Here is a 25,758-nt window from a genome sequence, read left to right as displayed (position 1 = left end):
CCACACACACCCCCCGGCCCCACATCACAGCCCCACACCGATCTTTCCTCACTCCTTTATTGCAGACGGGGCCGCCAGCACCCAGCCCTCGCCCCACACCGACATCACGGCGTGGGGGCACCCGACAGCCATCCCCCCCCATGTCCCCATCCCAGTGCCCCCCATCCCCATCTGCGGCAGCAGGTGACAGTCCCCAGCGCCTCCACACGGCGACATCCACATCCCATCCCGGCCTTGGGACCACGGCCACGGACGGGTGGTCTCGGCGGGGTGGGGGCAGCCCCGGCCCCCCGTCACAGCCACTGCAGGGAGAAGGCCTGGTCCAGCCCCAGGCCCAGCCCGCTCACGGTGAGGACCTGCGGGACAAGAGGGGACGTCCTGGGATGGCAGCAGGCAGAGATCCTTCCCTCACCGCCCCAAAAGCCCTCCCTGAGCAGCACCCTCAGCCCCCTGCCAGGGCTGGGGACCCCCCCTCCAGGACGGGGCACCCCAAACGGGGCCGCACCTGGTTGTCCAGGTAGGAGAAGGGCTTCTCCTGGCCGTTCAGGAGGACCTTGTGGGGAGGCTCCCGCACCCCGTAGATGCTCAGGGTGCCGATGGTGGCGGAGGCGGCCTCGGTGCTGGTGTGGAGGACGCTGGAGGTGAGGACGTTCTGTGGGAGGGGACAATGTGAGCACAAGGCGGCCAAGGCTCCCCCCATGCCCCCTCCCCACCATGTCCCACCTCCGTGGCGTTGAACACCAGGTAGGAGTAGCTGCCCCGCTCGAAGGTGTCCAGGCTCTCGCCGTCATCCCAGAAGAGGTCCCCCCAGGCGGTGGCACCCGGGGACAGGGCCACGATGAGGCGCAGGGGGTTCCCTCGGCTGGCCTCGCTGGTGGGCCCGGGTTTCTGGGGTTCAAACACATGTGAACTGTAGGGTTGGGACAGCCCAGAACAGGGCGGGGAGGGCTGCGACCTGCACGGGGGACCAGGACTTGAGGCACTGGGGGGCACACGCCGTGCAGTAGGTGTCTCCCCGGGGACAGTCCCCGGCCCAGGGAGGCGGCGGGTGGGAGCTCACCTGGGTGGGCAGGATGGAGCCCTCGCGGAGATGCAGGTTGAGGTGCTCCAGGGGGGCCGGCAGCTTCAGCATCTCCCCGCTGCTGTTCACAGAGGAGCCCTGGGCAGGTGGTGAAAGCCGAGTGGGGTCAGAGATACCATGGGGGGCTCAGGAAAAGGGCCAGGAAGCAGCCACTTTGATGCCAAGCCCCATGGCCAGCACCGACACCGCAATGCTCTAACCCTTCTGCAGCCCCCCGGAGCCTCCCCTGTGGAGCGGGGACCACCCAAAACCCGACCGAGCACCGTGGCGGCACTCCTCACCGTGTAGAAGTCGTACCACACGCCTCGGGGGAAATAGCCCGTCACTGAGTCCACCCCGGGCTCCAGCACCGGCGTCACCAGCAGGCTGCGGCCCCACAGGAACTGCCTGTCCAGCCCGTACGTGGCCGTGTCCCGGGGAAACCTGCGGTGGGGCGGAGACAACGCGCGCATCGGCTGCTATCCGCCATCCAGGTGAATCCAGCATCTCACCAGCTCCATCGGGGATGCTCTTACTCAAAGAACAAGGGCCGGGCGACGGTTTCCCCGTGCAGGTGGGCACGGTGGAAAAGCGTGTAGAGGAAGGGCAGGAGGGAGTAGCGGGTCAGCAGCACATCCTTCATAGCTGTCCTTGCCGCGGGGCTGAACGCCGTCGGGTCCTGGGCCTGGGGGAGATGTGGGGAATCAGCGACTGCCCCAGCCCCAGCCCTGCCAGGCATCCCCCTGCATCCCCCATCCCGTACTCCACATCCCAAATCCCGCATCCCGCCCGTGACCTTCTCATTCTGGGAGTTGTGGTTGCGGGAGAAGGGGTAGAAGGCCCCGAGCTGCATCCAGCGGGTGCACAGCTCCTCCGAGGTGCTGCCGGAGAAGCCGCAGATGTCGGCCCCCACCAGGGGGATCCCGAAGAGGCTGAAGCTCAGCATCCCTGTGGACACGTGGGCAAGGATGCTCAGCAACATGCAGGGAGTTTTGGGGTCTCTGCCACCTCCCAAACGCAGGATGGGGTGGTGCTGGGGGTCTGCATGTGCTGTGGGGAAGGACAGGGCTGTAAGTCGGTGCTACCCACCGGGGATGGAGTAATACATGTCCTTCCACTGGCTGCGGTTGTCACCCAGCCAGTGCCCCGAGTACCGGCCCTGGCTGGGGAAGGTGGAGCGGGAGATGACGAAGGGGCGCTTCCCCCGGATCTGGATCAAGGCACTGGAAGGCAATGTGGAAACCCAGGGCAGCAGGTGAGAGAAGCCCCCTTAACCCTCAGAGGTCGAGGGACAGCTCTGGGGGTACAAGCAGCATGGTCCCCCTCTCCCTGGGCTCAACACCAGGACCAGCCTCACCCACCCAGCCCTCCCCGCAGCCACGCACACTCCCCTGCCCTGCTGGGTTACTCCTGAGCCCGAGGCTGTGAGGAGCCAGAGCATCTCCTTTTGGGCCAGGCACTCAAACCCCAGTCCTTTTCCTACACCGTGCCAGCCCTGAGCAGCAGGATTTCACCCCGTCCCGTCCCCAGGGTGCTCGGGTACCTCGCCGTCGCTTCGGCCTCCATCAGCCCGTAGAGGTTGTGCAGGTTGTAGTGCACCGAGGCGCTCTGCTTCGCCGAGGCGCACACCGTCTTGGCAGACAGGGAATCGCCCAGCACGGCTGCCGGTAGGGACAGTCACCGTTGGCACATGGCGGGGGGCGTGGGGACACGCAGCCCCCCGTGCTGAACGAAGTGCCCTGCTGCTGGTGCAAACTGAGCGCCGAAAGCTCCCACGGCCAGTCCCATCCCCGGTACGGCCACAAGCATGCAGTGCTCAGGTACCAGCACACGAAAGCAGGGATGGACACGTTCGGGGGTTGAAACGGAGATGTGATGTCTCTTAAAAATGGTTTTCACTCGGTTTTCAGCAGCTTGAGAGCGCGCAGTACCTACCAGCACAGCCTGCATTTCAGCGCCCTCCTTACCCGGCGTGTACGGGGGGCTGTCGAGCTCTCCCGGCGGGCAGCCCTCCTCAGACCCATCCATGAAGTTGGACGGCTCGTTCATGTCCTAAGCGAAGAAAATCACGGAGCAGTTTGCAGGGGGAGTTTTTAGGGATCAGCAGCATCCAGCACTGACACCCAGGGGGTCGGGGCTCCCTCCCACACCAGAAGCACTGGCGGCAGCACCGAGCCCCTTTGCCCAGCGCGTACAAGGGTAGGCACGGCTGTGGGGCAGGCGTCCTCCCAGCACCCAGTGCTTGCAAAACACAATAAAGCCGCAAAACCTTTAAAAGATGGACAGACAAAGCTCCAGGACCGGGCACCATCCAACAGGGAGCCACCCGGGGCGAGGGGGCACTTACGATCCAGACGCCATCAAAGGGCACGTGGGCATGGAAGCGCTGCAGGTTCTCCAGCCACCACCGGCGCGTGTCCCCGTTGGAGAAGTCGGCGAAGGCCGTGTAGCCGGGCCAGACCTGCGGCGAAGGCGCAGAGCAGAGGGTTCAGCACGGGGGGAACACTGCGGGGAAGTGGTGCCAGGGGGCTGTGAGCACGCTGAAGGAGCAGAGACAATAAAAACAATGATAAAATCCAAGCTGAGTGCTTTGAGCGCTGGATGCTGTGTGTGCAGCATCCCCCTGGGCACCTCGGGGTGCTGGGACCCCCCCGTGGCTGGGCGAGGGATGGCTGCTGGAGCCCAGCATCTGCGGGCTGGGCTCGCTCTGCCTCCTCTTGCATGAGCCCTCGCACCAGCCAGCGGTGGGGAGGATCTGTGATTTCCCTGTGCTTTGCCTCACTCCAGGGATTACAGCGTGAACAGCTGGGCCATTTTTCTCCCTGTTTTTAGACTTCCAAAAGTTACAGGTGGTGAGGAAGGGCCAGGAGGAGCGAGTGGCTGGGAAGGAGGGGATAAACTGGGAAGGAACCTCTGCGGGTCCAGAGCAGATCTGGAGGCACAACCTTGCCTCACCCCAAAAACAGGAAGGGAGAGAAATCAGATGACCGGCCTCAGGCAGAACCACCGACTCCGTTGCACTCATATGACTTCCCCGGGTGCCTCTGCCAGGGCAGGAGCTGGCTCCGGAGGTTGGTGGAGATGCCACGAGGTGAAACGCGGAGAGCTGGGAGGGCTGAGAGCAGAGCCAGGCTCTGGCCATCAGCCACCTGGCTTTTCCTGCAGCAGGAGGGAAGAAATCCTGGCCCTGCTCCTGCAAACCCCCCGGGGCTGGGATTTGCCCCGGTTCCTTACCTGCCCGATCAGCGGCTGCCCTTGGGTGGTGTTTATGAACAAACCCCGTCTCAAACCTTCATCGAAAGGCCAGTAGGAGCCCCGCGGGCTGGTGCTGCTGATGCCGGGGTCCTGGGGATGCAGCAGAGGGTTAGTGTGTTTCCCAGCACGGCACGGCCCCTTCCCCCTGCGATGCCAGCGTGATTCAGAGGAGAAGACAACCAAGACAGGGTCAGCTGGAGCCCACACACGGTGGCTGTTTTGTCCAAGAGGAACAGAAACTTGCTTCAACACTTCCAGGCATGTTTTCTAACAAGTCACTTCTGCAAGTCCCAAGGACCCGTTACAGGGTTTTGGGGAGTTGGGGGATAAATATAAGTAATCATGTGCTTATGCAAGAAACTTCAGGTCACGGCAAGGCTGCAAAAAGGACTTCAGCCAGCCGGGGGAACCCAACCTTCCCCTCCCAGGGACAGTTTCCAGCCGAGGACCTCCAGAACCCACATCTCGTGTCCTGGCCGCGGGATGAGGGGACATCACAGCTGGGTCACGAGAGCCCAGCAGCACCAGAAGGGAAGCGGGGCTTCCCACATCAGGCAGCCACCAGCTGAGCAGCCTGACCCCGGCTCTGGTCACTGGTCCCTTTGCCCGCGGGGGACAAGGATCCCAGCACCCCGCAGCAGGCAGGAGCACAGCGTGACAACCTGGCCCGTGTCTCAGCAGTCCCTGCCCTTACAGGGGATTTCCAATGGCAGTTTGCAGACACTGGTAAAAATCCCCAGCCCCGGCGCTGGCTAGCACCCTGCAGAGACCACCCGGGGCCACCAATTGTCCCTGTGTCCCTGCCCTGCAGCCTGGCCACAAGCCCACGAGCGAGACAAGCCGAGTACCAAGATCATAACGTAGTGCTGCCCGTGCTTGTGGAGATCCTCCACCAGCGAGGGGAGGGAGGCGAATTTCTGGGGATCGAAGGTGAAGTCCCGGTACCCATCCATGTAATCGATGTCGTTCCACTGCGCGTCCTGCGGGGAAATGGCTCAGAAGCACGCGGCAGCCCCCGGCCCCCATCCCTCCTCCCTCCGCGGGGCTGGGAGGTACCTGTGGGATCTGGAAGTTCCTCATGGCCCTCACGGTCTGCCAGGTCTCGTTGCTGGAGCCATAGCCCCAGCGGCAGAGGTGGAAGCCGAGCGCCCAGAGGGGCGGCATGGCCGGGAAACCTGCAGGAGGAGACGTGGCGCATCCGAAAGCAACGGCAGCATCGCAGAGGGATGGGGAGGAAGGGGAGAGGGGGAACAGAGGTGGCCACTTGGTGTCCTGGGGGCTGGGGCTGGGCTGGGGTGATGGTGGGGAAGCAGGGGTGATGCAGCGATGGGGACGAGCAGGAGACCACGTCACGGTGCGGACACTCACCTATCACCTCCTGGTACTGCTGGATGACCGTGTTGGGGTCAGGCCCCAGGAAGATGTAAAAATCCAGCACCCCCCCGATGGTCCTCCAGGTCAGGGCCGGAGAGGGCTGCAGGGCCACCTCTGTGCAGAGTGGGGACAAAACCACAGCAAGACATGGGGAGCAGCCCCGGGACCCCAATCCCCACCGCGGGGCGAGGCAGCGCTGCTGCGACACTCAGCCTCTGGCAGAGGAGAGGAGAAATCCCTGCCTTGCCCGGATCGAACACTGAGCGGGTGTCAGGAGGCTTAAACCATCACGGACTGGGGAGATCACTGGTTTATACTGGGAGGAAGCACTCTTTTCAAAACGTGCTCTGTAAGCTGAAGCAGCTCCGTGCTGCTCCCCCGGCTCCCACCTAAAGAGTGAGCGCACGCATCCCTCGCATCCTCCCCCAAACCTCCTCGTAGGCGAATAATGAATCGAGAGCTACTCGTACGGGCGAGCACACAAGACCTAGGGCTTTTCACAGGGCTGAGCCCTCCAATCTCAGCTGCAGCATTTCCCTGTGCTCACTCTGGGAGGGAGCATCGCTGCAACGAAGCGCAGCTGGAGCCCTGGTGCGAGCAGCGCCGTCCCAGCTGGCTGCTGGAGGGGACGGGTGGCCACTGGTGCCATGCCCTGCATGGCAGGACCCCCGGGGAGTTACCAGCAGGAGGATGCCGCAGGGCACAGCTGGCACAGCGGGCACAGCTGGGGACGATGCAGGCAGCAGGCGGCATCCCCGTCCGTGCTGGGGTCAGCCCCGCTGCCGGCCTCGGGGCGAGGCTGTTTCGGGCAGACGAGGAACAGGCACGGAGCTGCACGCAAGGGACTTGCTTTTCCGACGGCAATTCAGCAGCTGGGCGTGTGGTTAAACTGCTCGGCAGTTGCTAAAGAGCCTCGCTTTAGCCAGGAAACAGATGGCTAAGCTCAATAACGGAGCCAGCAAACCACATCTTGTCCCTTTTATGGCTTCCTCCTGCCCCGAGTTCCTGAAGCTGCCCCGGGCACCTACCCATGGCGTTGCTGTTGAGGAGGAAAACCCCGTGAGCATCGCCGCCCTCCTCCAGCAGCAGGTAGAAGGGGTGAGCGCCGTACAGGTTGAACGACTCCTGCAAGCAGAGGTTGCCCGGTGAGCAGGGGAGCCCGGAGCCGCGACACGCAGGCTAACCAACGTCCCCAAGCCACTTCTGCTGCCCGGTGCCAGCCACCACCAGCCTGGCATCTGCCACCCACGGACGAGGACAGTTTTGGAGCTGGCAGCCACAGGAGAGCGCTCGGGGCCATCGGCACGTGCGTGCTTTGCAATCGCACCGAAATCCTCCCCGGCATCTCCCCGTGACCACCCCCTGTCCCCGCTGGCTCCAAGGCTCCCACCAGCAGCCCCCTGCCCCGGGGGTACCGTGGGGGAGACGTCGCGGGCCCAGAGGGTGAGGGTGCTCCAGTCCAGGCTGTGCAGCAGGGTGCTGCGGTGCTCCCCCAGCCCGTACAGGAACCTGGAGGGCAGCGCCGTGGAGATCTGCAGGAACTGGTCAGCGAAGATCAAGGGGGCCACGGTGGTGTTGAGCCTGCCGGGGTGACACAGAGGGGACATTAATCCTCTTGCCCATCAGGGACGCTCCCTTCCCTCTAGAAGCATCCCTGGGGAACCGAAGTGGCGTGCCCCATCCTACATCCACGCCCCAAATGTCTTTGGCAGGTGGCAAACTGGGGTGTGGGTGAAGGTGAGGCACAGCCTGCCCCCCCTCTGCCCCCCAGCACGGCACAGCCGTTCATTTGACACCAGCAGCTTCCACCGAGGCTATTATTAACCATCGAGGCAATGCGGCTGGGGGATTCTCCGCCTGCTGCCTCTGATAAGCGGCTCCCAAGGAAAGGACAGACCACAGGGCCTGGCGGACGGGAGCGAGGAGGAAAGGACACGGTCCCCAGGGGCTGCTGGAGCTCACCAATGGGGCTCAGCGTGGGCAAAGCCACGGAGGGGACTGGAGCAGCACGGCAAAGCCACCAGCGGTCCTTTTCACCTAAATCCCTGAGCCCAGAGCTTGCTGGGGGTTCCCACAGCTTGGCCAACGCTCTACAGACACCCAAAACCAAGGCCAAGCAGGCAAGGCTGCAGCCCTTTGGTGGCCCTTTCCCCGAGCCACCAAGTTCCTTACTAGTGGTGCTTCGAGGACCCACGTCCCATGGCTGTGCCTTACTTGAGACAGGATTTTGGGCTTCTGCATCGCCCTGGTGAGGATTTGGGGCACCGTGCAGCTTTGGGGAGAGGTGCTGATGCCACCCAGCCCTGCGTGGCCACGTTTCCATCCCAAGTGGCCAGGCTGTGTCCCCATGTGAGCACCACTGTCCGTGGCAAGGCTGGAGGCGATGAGTAACCACCAGCTGGAGATGCCACGACATGTTTTTCCCTAAGGAAAACCCCCAGGGGGGCAGGCAGGAGCCCGCTGGCAGAGAGCAGGGCTTTCCCCGTGCCCAGCGTGCAGGAGGTGGCTCTTACAGCACCGTCCCCGTGTCTCGGCGCCGCAGCAGCAGCCCAAAGGGGTCCTTGGAGAAGTCCAGGCTGTAGATGGGGTTTTCTGCTCTCTTCTCTGCCCGGGGAACCTCCAGAGGAACCTCGTAGCGAGGGTTGGCTGCATCGGTTATCTGCGGGGGGGAGAGAAGATGCTCTGAAGACCAGCTTAGCAAAAGGACAAAGGGGTGGAGATGCTCTCTGAGGCCACGCACGGCCATGCCAGGAGCAAAGCAGCTGCTGGTCCCACTCTGAGCAGGGGGTGGCCACCTGCAGACATGGCACAGAGGGTGCAAGGGGACAGCAGCGTGGTCACAGGCCCTGGCAGGGAACCAGAGGCACGCTCACCTTGACGTGCAGCCGTGTGTCCGTCTCCAACTCCACATCCAGGCGCAGCACCTCGATGTCCCGGGGGTAGTAGGCCTTCTCCCTGCGCACCAGCAGCCCCACCATGCCCAGCGCCGTCTGGTTGAGGCTCTGCAGCGCGTAGCTGGGGAAGTCGGGGGGGTAGAAGCACCAGGGCACCCCCCTCTCGCCCCCCGCTGCCGGGGGGGTCTCGACGAAGCAGCACCCCCGGCCCTCGCAGAGCTCCTGGGTCACCACCACGCGCCGCTCCGGGTAGCAGTCGAAGCGGTGGCTCTCGGGGACCTGGTGGCACTGGGAGGGCGGCGCGGGGCCGTGCCAGCCCCCGGACACTTGTCGCAGCACCCAGACGGTGACGGTGCTCAGCAGCACGGCGGTCAGCAGCAGCCCGCTGCCCACCCACCACGGGGCCAGCCTGCTGTGGCCGGTGGGTGTCGGGGCGTCCACATCCTCCTCCTCCTCCTCCTCATCCTCCTCCTGGCTCACCACCAGCCGCGGCACTGCTGTCCTCAGCTTCTGGTACAACTTCATCGTCCTGGGGCTGCAGGGGAGAAGGACGGGGGCACGGGTGAAGGAACCAGCCAGGGGAAGCTCGCCAGGATGGGGTCTCTGCGCCCGATGCCCCCAATTCAGGCAGAGCATCCTGCAGCGGCTTAAATGGGCACTGCAAACTCACAGCACCAAGAACGGCTTTGCCCGGAGCTGCCCATGCCAGGCTGGTTCTGGCCCCACCAGAGCACAAGGAGACCCTGCCACAAGGCTCCCCTGGAGACCAAGCCCCACCAGACCGAACCCCACCTTGGCTGGTGTCACAGCATCCCCTCAAGGAGTTTTACCCAGGCCTGAATTTACGGGCTGCAGCGTTTCCAGAAGCTGCAAGCAAAACCAAGCCCCCTTCACCCATCGGAGCAGAGCCGTGGTGCTGGGGGCAGTAAGGTGCAGAGCATCCTCTGCTCCGAGCCTCCTCTGTCCTGAGCCTCCTCTGCTCCAAGCATCCTCTCCTCTGAGCATCCCCTGCTCACGCCCAAAGCCCTGAGTCAGACGTTTTAGCCTGGGGAGGGCTGGACAAGGGCTGGCAGGGAATATGCTGTCAATCTTTGCCTCCCACTGATAAAAAATGATTTCACAAACCTCTCAGGCAAGCATTTTCCAGCCTGGAAGCGAAGGAGAAACCCACCCCCCCCGCATGCTGCCTGAAGGGAGCAGTCCCAGCCCTATAAATACGGACACAACTTTTTTTTTTCCCCCTCCGCTTTCTGCCAAAGCGCTGGGACCCCCCTCACCTCCACCATGCAATCTCAAAAGCTCAGCAGAAGGGATTTCGCTGGCAAGCAGCTCTCGTTCCCCATTAACCCTGCCCTGTCTCCAACACCAAAATAACTCAACCTGCCAGGCCCTGGCTGCGAGCCCCGCAGCGGCAGCGCCCACCCCGCAGCGCCCCAGCCTCGCGCGACGGGCGCTTTGTCCCCACCCCGGGGGCGACAGCGGGGCCAGGACCCTGCGATCACCCTCACGCCCCACATGCACCCCCAGGCCCCCCAGCACGCCACCGGCCCCCGCACCGCCCTCGCGCCAGGCCACCCGCGATGCCACCGTGCGGCGGTGGCGTTTTGGGGACGAGGGGGGGACACGGCCGGCCCTGCCAAAAGGCATGGAGGGTGGGGGGCCCCCAGCCCTGCCCGGGGAGGCAGCGCTCCGGCCGTGCCAGGAGCTTACGTACACGTGTCTCCTCTTGACATTGGGGCTGCGTGCGGGCAGGGCGGGCGGGCAGGGCTCCCAGCGCTGCGGTTCTGCCCGCTGCGCCGTAAAGCCCCGACAAGGCGCCCGGCGCCTACCGCTCACCTCTAGTAGCAGCGCCAGCACGCGCCTCGCAGCTGCCTCCTCAGCTGCTTTGTGCTCTTTTTATACATATTTATGTCCACACACCCGCACCCGACGCTGTTCTGAAGCCCCGTGGTGGAGGATATGGGAGACGAGCAGTTCTATCGGTGTCCCTGTATGGCCGTGGGGTCTCCAGACCCAGCACACGCCTCCAACCCCCCCCCGCCTCATCCTCAGGGTTTAGCCAAAGCGGAGGGTGGAAGGGACGCCTGCGCTGACTCTTGCATCGGGGAATCTCAGTGCCTGAGCTGTTCTGAGCACACGGCGGGTGGGTTAGACCCACGGCTCCCCACAACCCCAAAGCAAGCCCCGCTTTCTGCCCTGGATTTCACCAAATTTCTGCCCGTTCTCCCACACTCATCTGGCTGCTGAGCACGTGGAGGTGCACGCTCCTGCCCAGGACTCCCCGCTCTCAGGGGACTGGGGAGCTGCTCGCTGTTTACTGCCGAAGGCCACCGCGGTCTAAAGGTCAGCAGCGAAGGCCGACAGACCTTTGGAGCAGAGCTGCTTTCTTCAGGGAACGAAAACCAAAAGGAGGAGCGGGCGCGGGCAGGCCAGTTGCCCCAGAAGCAGAACCTCGAGCAATCCCCCGTGGCGTAGGGGGCCGGCAAACCCCGTCCTGGCCAAGGGAGGGGGAACAACCCCGGTTTGCTGGGAGGCGTCCCTGCCACGGCAGCGGGGTTGGGACTGGGTGGGCTTTGAGGTTCCGTCCTACCCAACCCATCCTGTGATCCCATGACGCGCTCGAGCGAGGATGTTTGGGGCTGGGAGCACAAAGCGCCCCGTGACGGCGCCGGCTTTGCAATGAACTTGTGCCAGCCTCGCACAAGAAAAATAAAAAGGGAGGTCAGGTTCGATGGAGGCCGCGGTTTTGGTCAGCCACCTGCCTTGATTCATCCCCTGGGCATTTGCACCTCCCCTGGATGCCACCGAAGGACGAGGCGTTGCTTGTGCCACCGGGATGATGCCGTGGCAGCAAACTGGACTCACAAAAAGTGTGGGTTTGGTGCAGCTGAGGCCTGGCAACACCCTGCTGGCCTCCGGGGCGGCGAGTTGCGACAGCGGGGACCATCTCGGTGCCCCACGGAGGATGGGAGGCCCTGCCAGGAGCTGCCCAGCCGGGCACCAAAATAGCCTCTAATCATCCTCGCCAGCCTCATGACTCCCAGCACGCGTCCCGGGGGCTCAGCAAAGCAGCACCGTGACCGCCCCGTGACCGGGCCCACGCGCTGCAAACCCTATGGCCTTCACTGTGCCGTGCCCCTCCATGGGGTGGGAGCCTCCACGGGGTGGGACCTCCACCGGGGAGGGGGGTTGGCCTTCACGAGGGGGATGGGAAGCTCCACTGGAGGGGGGAACTTCCGGGGGGAATTCTACAGGGGGAGACCTCCACTGGGGGAGACCTCCACAGGGGAGGAGCCTCCACTTGGGGGGAGACCTCTGCTTGGGGGGGAGAACCTCCACTGGGGGAAGTTTCTACCTGGGGGGAGACCTCCACTTGGGGGGAGAACCTCCACCGGGGGAGACCTCCACAGGGGAGGAGCCTCCACTTGGGGGGCAGCCTCCACAAGGGGGGAGAGGCCTCCACTTGGGGGGAGAACCTCCACTGGAGAGGAGCCTCCACTTGGGGGGAGACCTCTGCTGGGGGGGGGAGCCTCCATTTGAGGAGAGCCTCCACTTGGGGTTAGACCTCCACTTGGAGGGGAGCCTCCACTGGGGAGGAGAACCTCCACTGTGGGGAGCCTCCACTGGGGGGGGGAGACCTCCACCGGGGAGACCCTCCACGGGGGCAGAGACCCCCACTTGGAGGCAGCCTCCACCGGCGGGGACACCTCCACTGGGGGGGGAAATTCCACCGGGGGCCGGCCTCCCCCGAGTCCAGCCTCCCCCGGGGCGCGGCGCCCCGTGACCCCGCCCCCTCGTCGTAGCCCCGCCCCCTCCCCGTAGCCCCGCCCCCTCCGCCCTCCCCCCTCCCGCCGCCCTTCGCCATGAATGAACCCGCGTGGGCGTGGCCGGCGAGGCGCTGACGTCACGGGGCGGGCGGTGATTGACGCGCGGCGGTGACGCGGCCGGGCCGGAAGCGGCGGCGCCTTCTGATTGGTCCGGGCGGGGCGCGGCGGGGCGCGGGGCGGGGGGGGGGGGGGGGAGGGGGCGGCCCCGCGCTTGTTGTTGTCCGCGGGACTGGCTCGGAGCGAGCCCCAGCAGCGCCCCCGCCGCCGCCCCCCCCCCCCCCCGCTCCGGCCGCCCCGGGAGCGCGCGCGCGCTCCCGCCGGCACTGCAGGTGAGCACCCGCGGCGGGCACGGCGGGGTCGGCACCGGGCCGGGGGGGGGGGGGGTTATAAGGGCGGGGGGGCGCCGCTAGGGGGGGTTACGGGGGGGTTACGGGGTGTGTGTGTGGGGGTCGGACCGGCCCGGTTCGGCTCGGCTCGGCGCTGCCCCCCGGTGCCCGTAGCGCGGTGTCCGGGTGGGGTCGCGCCCGCCGCGGCGGCTGGGCTCGAAGTGCTGAGTCACCACCGCGCCGGGCACGTGGGGCCGCCGCCCCGCGCCCAGCAGGGCCGGCAGCACGTGGAGGGGGGGCGCCGGGGGGGGGCTCCGGCAACCGGGGGGGAACGGGGCGGGGGGGGGGGCTCCGGGAAGCTGGGGGGTGCCGCGACCCCGCCGCCGTTCGCGGCTGCCGCCGTTCCCACCCGCCCCGCCCAGCCCCGCCGCCCCCCCCCCATTTTTTTTGGACCCCCCCCCCCCCGGGCCGGTTCCGCTGCGTGGCCCGATGGAAAAGTTGCCTGAAGTTGTGGGGGGGGGCACGGTGATGCGCGGCTCCGCTTTGGGGTTTTCAGCACCCCCCCCGTCATGTCCCGGTCTATCCTGTGCCCCCCCCCCCCGGGGCAGCCGGTGCCTGGATTTTTAACGGTGTTTAAAATACACCCTATTAAAGCTGGTGCGGTGCTGGGGGTCCAAAGCCAGGAGGCTTTGTGGGGCCGGGGGTTTTCCTATCGGTGGGGTCGGGGGGGGGCTCTGAGTGCCCCACGCGTGGCTCCTTAACGGGTGGGCGCAGCCGTGGGCAGGGGCTGCCGGGACCCCCCGGCTGCGGGCACGGCCGCCACGTGGGCGCGGGTCGGTGGGGAGTTTTGGTGCTGGTATTTTGGGGTTTGCTCCGAAACAGGGGTGGGGAAAGCCCGTCCGTGGCGGTGGCGGGGACGGGGAAGAAAAGTGGCGTGAGACGGAGAAACGGCCGGGAGGGGAACTGAGACCTCTGGACTCGCCAAGTGCCCGACGAGGGCCTCCTTCCTCCTCCTCCTGCTGCTGTTGCTGCTGCTCCTGGCGGGGCTGCTCGCCTCCCTCGTGGGCTGTTTCACCGGCCGTGCCGAAAGCAGGCCACGAGGTCTGAAATTAGGAACGAGCCCCCGTTGGGCAGCGCGCCGCCGCGGGAAGCGGCGAGGCCTCCATTTTCGCTTTCACCTGCCTGCCCCCGGCGTCGGGGGGGCTGCGAAGAGGAGGTGAGCCCGGAGGCGTCAGGACAGGAGCCGAGAGCCGTCGGGATGGCTGCGGGACGGGAGCCACGCGTGCCATCGCTGCCTTCCAAGCCCTGGCCGTCGAGACGCTTGACCCTGCGCCCCAGCCCGGTGCTGCCGTGCTTTAGCGGCGAGTTAATTTACCTTGGGCTTTGCTCGCTGCTGCGAGCGGTGCGTGCTCGGCGCCTCTTGCCCTCTCCTTCCGTGTACACACTGGCGCAAAGCAGCCTTCCCCGCGCAGTCACTTCCGAGGCGTGATGGATGCCGCCGCTGTCCAATGGCGCCGCGCAGGGCCGGGCGGCAGGAGAGTTAACTCTGCTGGTACCTGACGGAGGTGCTGGACGCCGTTAATTAATCGTAATTAATGCTGGCCGTGAGGTTGGGGCGTGGCGGCTGTCCTTAGCAGGACACGCTGCCGGCCTCTTGGCTCACCAGGGCTCTGTGCCGGAGCCGCGGTGCGTTGCGTGTCCCTGGCTATATTAGGGCACGCTCGTGCCCTGCTTCAAAAGTGTTCCTAAACAAGCCAGCGGTTTGCTGCCTATTATTTTGCACTTTCCCCTCGAGGACAGCGTGCTTTGTCACGTTTCACCTCGTTCCTGCGCCCACCTGGGCAATCTGGGGACGTATGGGCGCGACGCGCTCGCGATTCCATCAGCCTCGAGCGGTGACTGACGGCCGGAGCGCGCTGCGGGGCCGGGCGCTGAAAACCTTGAGCTGGGGAGCCAGGAGAGGACAGCTGGGAGTGCTGGCCCCGCGGCACTTGGGGTTTGTGGGATAAGCTCGCTCGCTGACGGTTTCTGTAAACATCCAGCTGTGAAACACTTGAGCAGCGCTAGCACTTTCAATTATCAGGAAGTTTCAGGCTCAGCACCCTGTCGAGATGAGCAGGCAGTTTCCACTTCTGTCTGAGCTATTGTTTCAGGCTATCTTCAAACTCGGGCAGAGCCTTCCAAGCATGAAGCAAGCGCAAAGCCATGCGGCGCCGCGACCATAAACACAAGGACCGGGGGGAAGAGAGGCAGCACCGCGAAGCTCCCGGGTGGGGGGACGAATCCCGTAGCAAATCCCCTCGCTTTGCATGGCAGCAGGACCCCAAATAGCCACGCCACTGCGTTGCTGTGTCACAGCCGGTGAAGATGTCCAAACTGACGTCTGGCCACGTGCGTGGGATCTGATCAGATCCTGTGTGAGTGAGCCGAGCCGTTTGCTGCTCGGTGCCTCGGCTCCTCTGCGTGGGAGAGGGGTGTCTTTGGGCTCACGATGCTGGGACGTGGTTCGGGTGCAGCTCTGTCACCATCTTTGTGAGCGCACGGTGGGAGGAGCGCCCTGCGCTGTGGCTTGTGAGGACCGGCAGTGTCTGCTGCGTACCTGTCCCCTTCGGCCACCTCGTGTCCCCCGAGGTCCTGGGTTCCAGCGGTGACAGGCGTACCCTCCTGGTACCCTCGTGGTGCTCCGCTCCCTCACCACAGGCTCTCTGCAGCATCCGACGAGGTTGTTTACCAACGCAGCGCAGCCCGTCTGATCTCTGTCCAGGCTTCCCCAGAGAGCGCCCCAGAGAGCCGTGTCCTGGCAGCTCTCGCGTTTGCTCCAAAGGTTCCCGAATCTCCCCTTTGCTGCTGGATGCTGGTTCCGATCCATAAGGGAAATGGAAAGCTGGCCAGCTGGGCGAGGGCTGCGCGGAGAACAGTAAACAGTGACTCACCCCTCCTGGTGTCTTCTCCCTGCTCGTGTCAAATATATTGCCTCGCTTGCGCTCCCGGATTCACGCCGGCAGCCCGGCCCTCCCCTCTCCTGTTCCGAATGAATGACAGCCGTCAGTCTGCCTCGCGGGCTGCGTGAAGGTTGTCAGAGCAGGGGAAGGGCTTTCTGAAATGACGGGCAAGGGATGGTGCTCGGCGTGCCGTGCTGCAGCCCGTCAGAGACCCATGGCGGGGGCGCGGAGATGAAGATCGAAGCATCTGTGGTTCCCTTCGCCTGTTGGATCCGGCGGTGTCCTTGGGAAGCGTGTCCCTCCGGCTAGCCTCCTGGAGCTGGGAGTGATTTGGGGATAAGCGGGGGAGATTTGGGTAACTTGCTACAGCAGCTGCCCGGGAATTAAACCCCTGAGTTTGGGAACGAGCAGAAAATTCCCCTCGGTGCTCAACTGAGGCTCGCCGGCGGAGATCCCCGCCGCTGCTTGAACGTTTCGCCGTTTTTCTGCCCTCTGGAAGTCGGTGCTGGCCTGGCTGGAGGTGAGGGTCGCGTGTTTTCAGTTTGCTGTACTTGTGTGAGGATGGAAGCTGAGCACCAGCGGGGCTGTCTGCCAGGCACTCGTGTTCTGGCCGGGGCTGTCTTTCGGCGCAGAAAGAGTTTGAAAACTCGAGTTCATCCGCAGTTGTCGGGTGTCGGCGGAGCCTTTGTAGTAAATCCTTAACGCGGAACGCGCTCTGAAAGCCCCGTAGCGTGGAAAGTCTGAAATCGCGTTCTGGCATCTCTTCTTTCTCTTAATTACCAACCTCTCGTGGAAGGCTCTGCCTCGCCTCAGCACGGCCGGGCTGTCTCCGACACCCAGAGCCGGGGGTTACCGGGAGCTCCAGGCTGCGACCCTCAGCCTCGAGGTGCCAGGGGTGGGTTTTAGGGAAGGTTTTGGGGAGGGCGCTGCCAGCGGCACAGGAGCCCTCTGTGAGGGGGAGAGAGGGCGTTGGCGAGGCTGCCGGTGGGTAACTTCATTGCGGAATTACCAGGGCTTTTTGTGCAACACCCAGTCAAAACACTCGCTTTAGATACGAGCGTGGAGCCGAGCTGTAAAAGCCTTTGCCCGTACGGCTGCTGTCTTACTACTCGCTGTTTTATTTATGTAGCGTCCTAAGTGTGTCACGCTGCTTACAGAATAAAGATGTAATGCGCTCCTCGTTCCAAAAAGCCGAGCTCCTAATTTTAGACGTGATGCAGCAAATGCAATTAAGGAAAGAAGGGCAGCAGCAGGGTGCAGACTGGAAGGGCTGGAGTAATCAAATCGAGGGTGGGGTCCCCGCAGACCCCAGAGCAGTGCATTTGGGGGATGCCATGGGTTCGGCATGTTTGCGGGACGATTTACTATTCCGTCCTGGGGTTTTTGCCTCTCACTTTGGGAATGCCCTGTCACTGGGAGCCGAGTAACCCAAAGTGGTGCCAAGGGGCAGGATTTGGCCGGTGGGGGGTCTGTGGTTCAGGTGACATGCCCGTGCCACTGGTGGGGATCGCAAGTGGTGCTGTGTGGGCATCGAGAGCGTGGGCGGGGTGATGGGGAGCTCGTGTGCTCCTCCTGGAGCTGTTTGGGCACGTCCCCATCCTTGTCCCCATCCCGTGTGCCACCAGCGGCCACGACATGGCCCAGCCACGTAACAGGACTGACCGCAGCCCGACCAGAGCACTTGGGTGTGCGGCGCGGCCGGAGGAAGGCGTGGGGTCGGGAGATGCTGCACAGGGTGACAGGTGACCGGGGGGGGGGCCGTCACCACGCCAAGCCACCTCGCACCCGTGCGCTGACCCCCGCCGGAGGCGATCTCAACCCTCGCCGCATGTTTTCCGCACTCTTTTACGTTTCTTTCCGTCCCCGCGCGGCCAAGCGGCCTGTTCAGTTTTTCCATCGGCTGGCGCAGAAGGCGCTTTGAAGACACGTTGGGTGAGGATCAAAAGGCTTTTTGTGCAACCGGTGGGTGTCACCGCCCTGCCGTGTCGCGTTCCCCCCCCCCCACCTCCTTCTCGCCTTTCCTTTTCCGGCCGCCCCGCGCCGTGCGTTGCGTTGCGTCGCGTTGGGTGCCGCCAACGGGGCCGGCATCGCGCCCCTTTCCTTGTAGGGCTGGGGGGGGGTGGCGAGGGAAGAAGAAGGAGGGGGGGGGATGCCGAGGGGAGGAAGAGTTCCTGATGCTGTGGGAATGCGAGCTCTCCAAGTCTGTAAACAGCTGGTGACTCACTGCATAGCTATGGCACCAACTGCCTGCGCGGCCGCGGCTCCCCGCGTGCGCAGGGAGGGGGCTGCCGGCCGCTTCCTTTACGCACTGGCAGCGCTCCGCTCCCCCCAGCTCGCCGGGACCGTTGGGCCGAGGCGAGGAGCTTTTCCTTCCTCCTTCGTGCTAGCGCGCGCGCCTCCGGCCTGGAGGTAGGGGTGGGCGGCCGAGGGGAAGCGATGAGGAGGAGGAGGAGGACGGCGAAGGCAAGAGCCGGCCCTCGCGCCCAACGCAGCTCGGGGAAGTTGGCTTGGGGGGGGAACCCCGGGCTCGTGGCGAGTAAGGGGCAGCGGGAGCCGTGCCCGGGGTGGGGTGGGTGCTGGAGGAGAGCAGGGCAGGGCTGCGGGATGCTCTGGCAGAAGCAGCACCAGTTGCTCGGAGCGGTCCATTCATCACCCAGCATCTCGGCCTCGTCCCTCCTCCGGCGGGCGTGCGGAGCCGCGCTGCCTCGGGCTGGAAAATAGAGGAGGCGCCTGAACGCGCACCCTGATGTCTGGGATAGTATCTCGGCGCTTACGGGAGTATTATTATTATTATTATTTATTTTTTTTTTTTTTTTCAACCCTCCACCCCCAGCTCTTCGTCTCGCTTTGTACGTCAGCCGTGTGACAGTGAGGTGTCTCGCCTGACAAAGTGCAGGTGACAGCAGCACGGGCAGCACCCACGCGGCTCCCTCGTGTCCCCGCAGCCCACCTTTGCACCCCCGGGTCCCTCCACCCGCTGTTTGCAGATATGAATGAGTTTGTTTACTCGCCGACGACCTCGTGATGTCTTTGCACAGACATGACCTGAAGTCGTTATCGCTTTTGGGCTTCTCGGTTTCCATGGCGACTGTCTCGGGGTTGGCTACTTTCCCAAGGTCACCATGGCAACTATCGGAAGGGAATCATGCTTGGGATGCTTCGGCTGGATTTTTCATGAATGATTAGGATGTGTGACACGACGCAGACGTGGAAACGGGGAGGGTTTGGGCTGGGCCGGGTCCGGGGAGTTGGGGGGGGGCGGGAGGAGAAGGGGAGCGGGGCTGCCGCCAGACGGGCGCGGTGCCGCCGGCTGCGCAGCCCCTCGGAGCCGGGTGGCGTGGCGGGGGGGACCGGCGCGCCGCGGGAGCCCTCCCCGCCGGGGGAGCGACAGGCGGAGGCTGTGATGGTGGCACGGCTGCGCTCGCCTCGCCAAGGGTAAGGTCCCCGCGGCTGCTGCCGAAACCCGAGGTTTCGGGTGGCTCGTCGCCGAAAGGCTGGGGGGGGGGGGGTGTATTTAAGCCCCCCCGGGGAGGTGGGAGCGAAGGGTGCGCCGGGGGACCTGCCAGCGCCTCGCCAGACATCGCCGGGGGGTCAGCGCGCGGCGGCGAGCATCGTCAGGTCTCGGTGTGCTGGGAGAGGCAAAGTCCTGCCTTGCTTTGTCATTACTGGGGGGGGGGGGGGCTTTTGTTCCTGGCGTTTGGGTTTTTCAGTAGCGTCGCCTTTGGGTGGGGACGGCGCTGGAAGCAGGTGACGAACCAGGCAGCCTATTTCTGGGCTGCTGATTCAATGTCAAGCCGTGTTAATAATCGTCAAAAGGAGGGTGAAGGGAGTTGTTGTCTTGTGGCTTTGCAGAGCCTTTTATGAGCGGAGGTGACTCTCCGGCCGGTCCCTAAGGGGGTGTCCGGAGCGTTTGGGTTGCCTCTGGAGGGAGATGAGCAGGGGAAGGGGCCCGGGTGGCCGCGCTTGGTGATCCCCCAGCAAAGAGGTGGCAGTGCATGGCCGCTCGCATCGCATCGCTGTTGTTTACAGGCGGGTGGGTGTCCTTCCCTCGCTCCCTGCCTCGTCACGGTGTGCTTAAAAGCAAAAGCTGAGGTCTTCAGCATCAGGAAGCAATGAGCTTGTCTGTACAAATGTCTCTTCCTCACATCTGTACAGGGCAGGCGGATCTCTGAACCCTTCCTAGGGTTTTAAGCGATGGTGCGGTGTTTTTCAGGGGTGGCTTGGACTGGGGTTTCGGGCCGTGTATTGGGTGTCTTTTCTGTTAAACTGCCTTCATGTCTGAGATTGGCGTAACCTGAAAACCTTGTTTTGTGTTTTGTTTTTTTTCCAGTTGCAATTTCTGAGCAGTTTTGTCCAGAAGACTGTGCTCAGGTTATGACGACTAATCCCAAACCGAACAAGGCGTTAAAGGTAGGGGAGGCCGAGCGCGTGCCACTGGGTGGCAGGGGAGGCCGTGGCAGAGCCGTGCTCCGTGCTGCACCCATCGCACGTGGCTCATCTTTTCTTCTGAGAGACTCTTACAAATGGGTGCTGATATAATTTCCCATTATCTATGGGAAAGATCTCCAAGAGAGATAGGGTAGAAGAATGCTAGTTGTACCTAGAAATATGGCTGAAGTCTCTGGGGTTGCGGGCTCGAGCATCCCAGCTGCTATCCAAGAGACCTTGGGGTAGGGCAGGTGCTGGCAGCACCCTGAAAGCAGTGCTCCCAGGCCTGGCAATGCAGTACTTCTGCTCTCAGGGGTGAGGTGCAGTGGGGAAAGGCAGCTTCCACCTGTTCTCGTGCAGATCCACAAGGCAGTAAATGCCTCGGGTATACCTGCTGCGCGGTGGACCAGGCGTGCGTGGTTCATGCTCTGGTGCAGCTTTTCTGGTGTCCTGGCTCTTTGTTCCAGGTGTCTGTAGTGTCAGAAGAGCCAGAAGAATGATGTCTTGGAGGTTCTGGGCGTAGCTGTGGCAGCAGACCTGCTCGAGAGAGAGGCACACGCCCTCGGTGTCTCTCTGGTGCAGGAAAACCCGATCAGGCCGTGCTCCTTGAAGCCACGCAGGGCTGGTTTTGGTCAGTGCTCCGACGAGCAGCCTTTGATGAAAAGCCACAGCGTGCCAAATTAAACCCTGCGCACAAGTGGCTGTTCTGCTCGGAGCCTGCCGCACGGGTGTCCCAGCGTGATGTGGTGGAGGGTGTCATCGTCAGGGCTCGGCCCCGAGTCCTGGCCGAGGACGAATTCAGTCTCCTTTTATTTCCTTGAGCTCCCCGCGGTGCCTCGGGGCGTGCTGCTGGCAGGGGGCAGCCCCTCCGCCGCCCGCGGGGCCGCTGCTACCCCTGTGCTGTTGGTGTTTGCAGGTAAAGGAGGAGTCGGGAGAGAATGCCCCCGTGCTGAGCGACGATGAGCTCGTGTCAATGTCCGTACGGGAGCTGAACCAGCACCTGAGGGGTCTCACCAAGGAGGAGGTCATCCGGCTGAAGCAGCGGAGGCGCACGCTGAAGAACCGGGGCTACGCTGCCAGCTGCCGCATCAAGCGCGTGACTCAGAAAGAGGAGCTCGAGAGGCAGCGGGTTGAGTTGCAGCAAGAGGTGGAGAAGCTGGCCAGAGAAAACAGCAGCATGAAGCTCGAGCTGGACGCCTTGCGCTCCAAGTACGAAGCACTCCAGACCTTTGCTCGTACTGTGGCGCGAGGGCCTATTACCCCGGCCAAAGTTGCCACCACCAGTGTCATCACCATTGTGAAATCCGCCGAAATCTCATCCAGTTCTGTGCCGTTCTCAGCAGCGTCCTAGTGCCCTCGGGGGGGGGAACTAGCAGCCTTGCGGAGGGAGGGGAGAAGGCTCTTATGCATTGTTCCGGAGTCCTTGGTCACGTCAAGAATTGGCATCTTAACGATTCTCTTCCAAAAGCGTAAAAAAAAAAAAAAGAAGAAAAGGAAAACAAAACAAAACAAACAAACCCCAAACCTATAAAGGGAACTTAACTGGCTGCTTCTCTCTGGACTCGGTGGCTCCACCAACCCCTCGTGTCCAGGACTGAGCTCTGTATGCAGTACAAGTTGCTTCCTCCTTCCCCCTGCCTCCCCCGGCCCCCTCCCCGCCGTGGGCAGCTTTCCAGCTGGGAGAAGATACCCGAGGAGCCTCCGGAGTCTTCGTGAACGATGCTCAAGAGCCAGGAAACAGATGGACCGTAGAAATCGTCACGTGAGATGAATGTATGGAAAAGAGTTTCCTTTAGTGGCATCCTGCTCCCTGTCAGAAGGGTCTCCCCTACCCTCCCCGCTTCCATCTGCTGTCGCGAGGGCAGGGAAATAGGCATTTCGGTTTGGGCTTCATCCTGCCAAGAGTGGATGGGAGTGGGAGGATGATGGAGACTAATGCTTGGGTGTGACCTCACACATTAGGAACAACCTTTTGTTTTCAATCCATGCTGTTAAAATATGGAAAAATATATATTTTACATATTTTAATACGCCCCACTACCTGTGTGGCCTATAAAAAATATTACATTGCAGCCTCCTTTATTCCAAGCCCAAGTTTCCTAATAGCTCCTTCCCTAAGGTGTGCCTGTGAATTGGGTATATTTATGCAGTGTATTTCTTCCAAATGATCCGCGGTTTTGAAATAGCGGCTTTTTTTTCGTTTTATTTTCATGGATTCCCCGAAGCTTAGGGGAAGGAGGCACAGTAAATGCTGTGAAGAGCTGTGTGATGGGGAGGAGAGGGGAGACGAGGAGGAACGATGCTGGAAGTATTACCAGGTGGAGGCTGCGAGACGGCGGGGCGGTTCTGCTGGGCTCAGCGCTCTGAGAAGGGGTTTGCGTGGAGTATTTGGGACGTTTTTAAAGCACTGAAGTGTAACCAGAGGGACACGGGCAGAAGGAGAGACGTTAGAGCCTCCTCTTTGGTGGAAGTGGTGGGTAGGCAGCGATGGTCCCAGCTGCAGAGCTGGGCTCTTTGATGGCCATAGGAGGGCTGTGGGGAGGTCAGATGGGAGCCGTGCGAGGCTTTTCCTCTCTGTCTCGTGTCAGTCAGGATCCAAAGAGTACAGCCTACAACCCTCAGTGTTCAGACAACCTGTGTGAATGTGACCCTGAAACTTGACGCTTCCTCTCGGGAATCTGTGAATTGCCCCGGGAGACGCACGGAGGGCAGGACGAAGATGGTCGCGTGTAGGGGAAGGAAGAGTTGGGACCGAGAAGTCGTGCGTGTGGCTCTGAGCAGTGGTTGGGGAGAGGGATTTCTGGCTCGGCAGTGGGCAGGAAGCCGAGAGGAGGGATTCTGCTGTCGCGCAGCAGCGCCGAAAGGACGAGTGTTTCCAGGTCACTGTAAAAAAATAGCTATGTTGGTGTTTGTGCGTTTCGTTGTCTTTTTTATTTTCTTTTTGAAGTAGGAAAGAAAAGGGACTGTGAGTTTGGCAGGGCAGAGACTTGTGGAACGGACGATGCCTGTTGTCACGCAGGTGAGAAGTGAGGTTTCTGAAGGTGAAGCTGAGGGGAAGAGCTATGGGGATTTGGGCTCCGGAGTAGAAGCCAGAGATCACGGAGAGTTGACCGGTGTTTTGGACTGAAGGAGAAGTGATGGAGTGCCATGTAAAGGGGGCAGGAGGCTGGCATCCGCCATCCAGTACGACTTGTTGTTCGGGGCTCTGTCTTGTCTTGAATGGCAGTAAGTTTGCAGAGTTTCAGCCCTCTTTGTCTTTGGAAGAAGTCATTAGCTTGCTTTTCCTTTTTTATTTTTTCACCTTGTCATTGGAGTCTCTGCATTTCCCAAGGGGGCCCTCTGTGAAATAGGTTAATGAAAAGAGAAGCCTCAGCCTCGGTTCTCGTTCAGTCCTCAACACCTACCTTCGTGACCTTACTGAGCCAGGAAGGGTGCGAGCGAAATGCTTCCTGCAGGCTTGTCGCCCCCGCCGGATCCGCGTGTCACGGAGGGGAGCAGGGAGTTTCCTACAAGTGGCTTTCCAACCCGTGGAGTTTGGATGACACTTGGCGTTACCTCATTTCTCCTCCACTCCCTCCCTATCTCCTAACAGGCAGATCGATGTCCTGTGTATCAGTACCAGTTATTGACTCCCACAGCAGAAGCTGAGGAAGAGAAAGATGTTACTGTCATTTCCTGGTCCTCTCATGTTCTCCAGCTCGCAAACGTTGGAAACTTTCCCAGACCTTTACAGGTGCCTCCGAAAACAGGCAAAATGGAGACTCCTGGCACTGTTGGGGCTTTAAATGAAAACTTTAACGAAAAAGGCCAGTTGACTTGAAAATGCCCAAATGCTTCCAGTCTTTAAAACAGCTCCAGAGCTCCATAACATTCCTGGCTAGATAGGAACACCCTCTGGCTGCCCTTGACCCCCTGTCGGTGAAAGCAGACCAGTCGCACGGAGGGGGACGGAGGTTGAACTTTGTTCCTTGGGGAGGGTCTTCTTGCTGTTGGAATGAGTTGAGAAACATATCTTTTATGTGGCACTTCCCTTGCGGCCAAGTATTTCTTTTTTCCAGTTCTTGGAAGGGTGCCAAAGGCTTGTCCAAGCGATTGCTAGTTTAGTGCTGGTAGGCACTTAAATCTCTGGTCACTCGATAAAGAACAAGAGGCCTGGGTGTTGTTAAAGCTGTTGATACCATAGCCATGGTAGGTAATCCATATTGGATATCCATAAGGACCACGTGGAAATATTTAAAGAGAGAGAAATATATATATAAATATATAATTATATACATTTTATCGTACAGATTTTTCGTAAAAAAAAAAAATAATTTTTTTTCCAAGTTTGATACTGTAAATCTTTATTAAAAGAAATTGCCAGTCCAGGGCTCCCTGGGTGGTGACCTGGAGGGGAATGAAATGTCCTGGCTAAACTTCCACAGGGGGATCAGAATTGCAAGGTAACGTGGAGGGAGGAATGACCCGAAAGCTGTTGACCACGTTGGAGACCCAGCTCCTCCACCCTCCGTCCCGGAGGGCCCTCCAGCTTGGGGTTGTCACATTGCATTCCTCTGGGGTTTGGTTTGTTTCTGTTTGATTTTTTTTCTTTTTTTTTTTTTTCCTCTCCGTCCTGCACTTGCAAGCCTGACACCCAGGGCAAGCGTGGTGCGGGGAGCTGGCTGCCGCTGCAGAGTCCCCAGGGCGCTCCCCCGCCGCAGTACCTCTCGCTCATCTCTCGCTGCAGTAGTTGGGGTGCCGGGGCTCCCTTCTCTGCCCCTCTTCGCTTGCCAAGGAGCGGTGGGCTCTGAGTTTGAGTGCTGGGAGTGCTCTCCCGGGCCTGGCCTTCCTTGCCCCTCCGCAACGTGGGCACAGCGGGATGCTGGAACGGCCTGCAGCATCCACACAGGTACCGGGAGGGAGTCCCTGGTCTCATAGGCACCTTTGCTGGTCTCTCCATTGGCAGTGGGGAAATCTTTTCCCTCCAGGGCACCTCCAGACCCTCGAAGCAAGTCAGCATCTCAGCTCTTGCCCACCCCTACCGCCTGCAGGAGCCCTGGGTGCCACCACAGCTGTGGGGAGGGACAGGTGCTGGTGGGCGAGGGCGCGATGCCATGGACGCGTGGCACGGTCGGGCTTCTACACGGCTCAGACCCCGGGGAGGAGGAGAAGGTGGCATTTTGGTTCTTTTTTTTTTTTTTTTCTCTCTCGAATCATTTAAACTTCATTGTCATGATTGTTTTTATTTAAAAAAAAAAGAAAAAAAGAAAACAAAGAAAAACAAAACGAAAACGAAAAACTTTTGTAACGTGGATTTGTTTTCCTTCGTCTGTATTTCAGTCTGCTGGGGTGTTTCCGTAGATGGTGGATACTTGCTTTCATTTTTTTAATGATAGAAGTCTTCTGTTTTAAGTTGTTTTTTATCACCAGCTCATTCTATCCTCTGTGGTTACTCAGTAATTTCATTTCAATATTTATTTTTGTGCTGCTTTTTTATTATAAAATAAATTATTGATATACCAAGCAATGTGGATTCCTGTTTGTAAGGCGAGTAGCCCTGTGTATGTGTCCATTACTTTCTCTTGACAGCCACAACGTAATTTATTGCTGTAAATTTAGCTGCAGTGACTGGTTTTTTTGTACCTTTCCAATAAAGCATTTTCTGGTTTCAGA

The 25,758-nt window shown here is 61.5% G+C and overlaps 2 protein-coding genes across 10 annotated transcripts; one reads left to right on the top strand and one right to left on the bottom strand.

The window, feature by feature from the left end:
* Positions 1-41: 41 nt before the first annotated feature.
* LOC106033539 (lysosomal alpha-glucosidase-like) lies at positions 42-14,245 on the bottom strand. 5 transcript variants are annotated; one of them, XM_013177134.3, is made up of 20 exons: positions 14,112-14,245; positions 8,563-9,118; positions 8,203-8,348; positions 7,105-7,270; positions 6,718-6,814; positions 5,684-5,803; positions 5,372-5,490; positions 5,164-5,295; positions 4,295-4,405; positions 3,408-3,521; positions 3,028-3,112; positions 2,604-2,721; positions 2,150-2,283; positions 1,857-2,008; positions 1,597-1,745; positions 1,363-1,504; positions 1,061-1,159; positions 724-888; positions 506-652; positions 42-356 (listed from the first exon to the last, which is right to left on the bottom strand). In XM_013177134.3, exons 2-20 carry the CDS (start codon positions 9,106-9,108, stop codon positions 294-296), a joined length of 2,805 nt encoding a protein of 934 aa, XP_013032588.3. In that variant the 5' UTR covers positions 9,109-9,118; positions 14,112-14,245; the 3' UTR covers positions 42-293. The 5 variants fall into 5 exon arrangements, with proteins under 5 accessions (XP_013032588.3, XP_047918943.2, XP_047918952.2 ...); XM_048062986.2 differs by lacking the exon at positions 14,112-14,245 and adding an exon at positions 10,950-11,197; XM_048062995.2 differs by lacking the exon at positions 14,112-14,245 and adding an exon at positions 10,298-10,392.
* Positions 12,665-25,758, top strand: MAFK (MAF bZIP transcription factor K). 5 transcript variants are annotated; one of them, XM_066977380.1, is made up of 3 exons: positions 12,665-12,739; positions 20,009-20,088; positions 21,023-25,758. In XM_066977380.1, exons 2-3 carry the CDS (start codon positions 20,053-20,055, stop codon positions 21,455-21,457), a joined length of 471 nt encoding a protein of 156 aa, XP_066833481.1. In that variant the 5' UTR covers positions 12,665-12,739; positions 20,009-20,052; the 3' UTR covers positions 21,458-25,758. The 5 variants fall into 5 exon arrangements, with proteins under 5 accessions (XP_066833481.1, XP_013032589.1, XP_066833483.1 ...); XM_013177135.3 differs by lacking the exon at positions 12,665-12,739 and adding an exon at positions 16,067-16,198; XM_066977382.1 differs by lacking the exon at positions 12,665-12,739 and adding an exon at positions 17,829-18,087.

The sequence above is a fragment of the Anser cygnoides genome, chromosome 15 (assembly GCF_040182565.1).
Source record: "Anser cygnoides isolate HZ-2024a breed goose chromosome 15, Taihu_goose_T2T_genome, whole genome shotgun sequence".
NCBI lineage: Eukaryota > Metazoa > Chordata > Aves > Anseriformes > Anatidae > Anser > Anser cygnoides.
The sequence above is the reverse complement of the archived record's forward strand: the minus strand, read 5'-3'. Positions and strand labels throughout refer to the sequence as shown.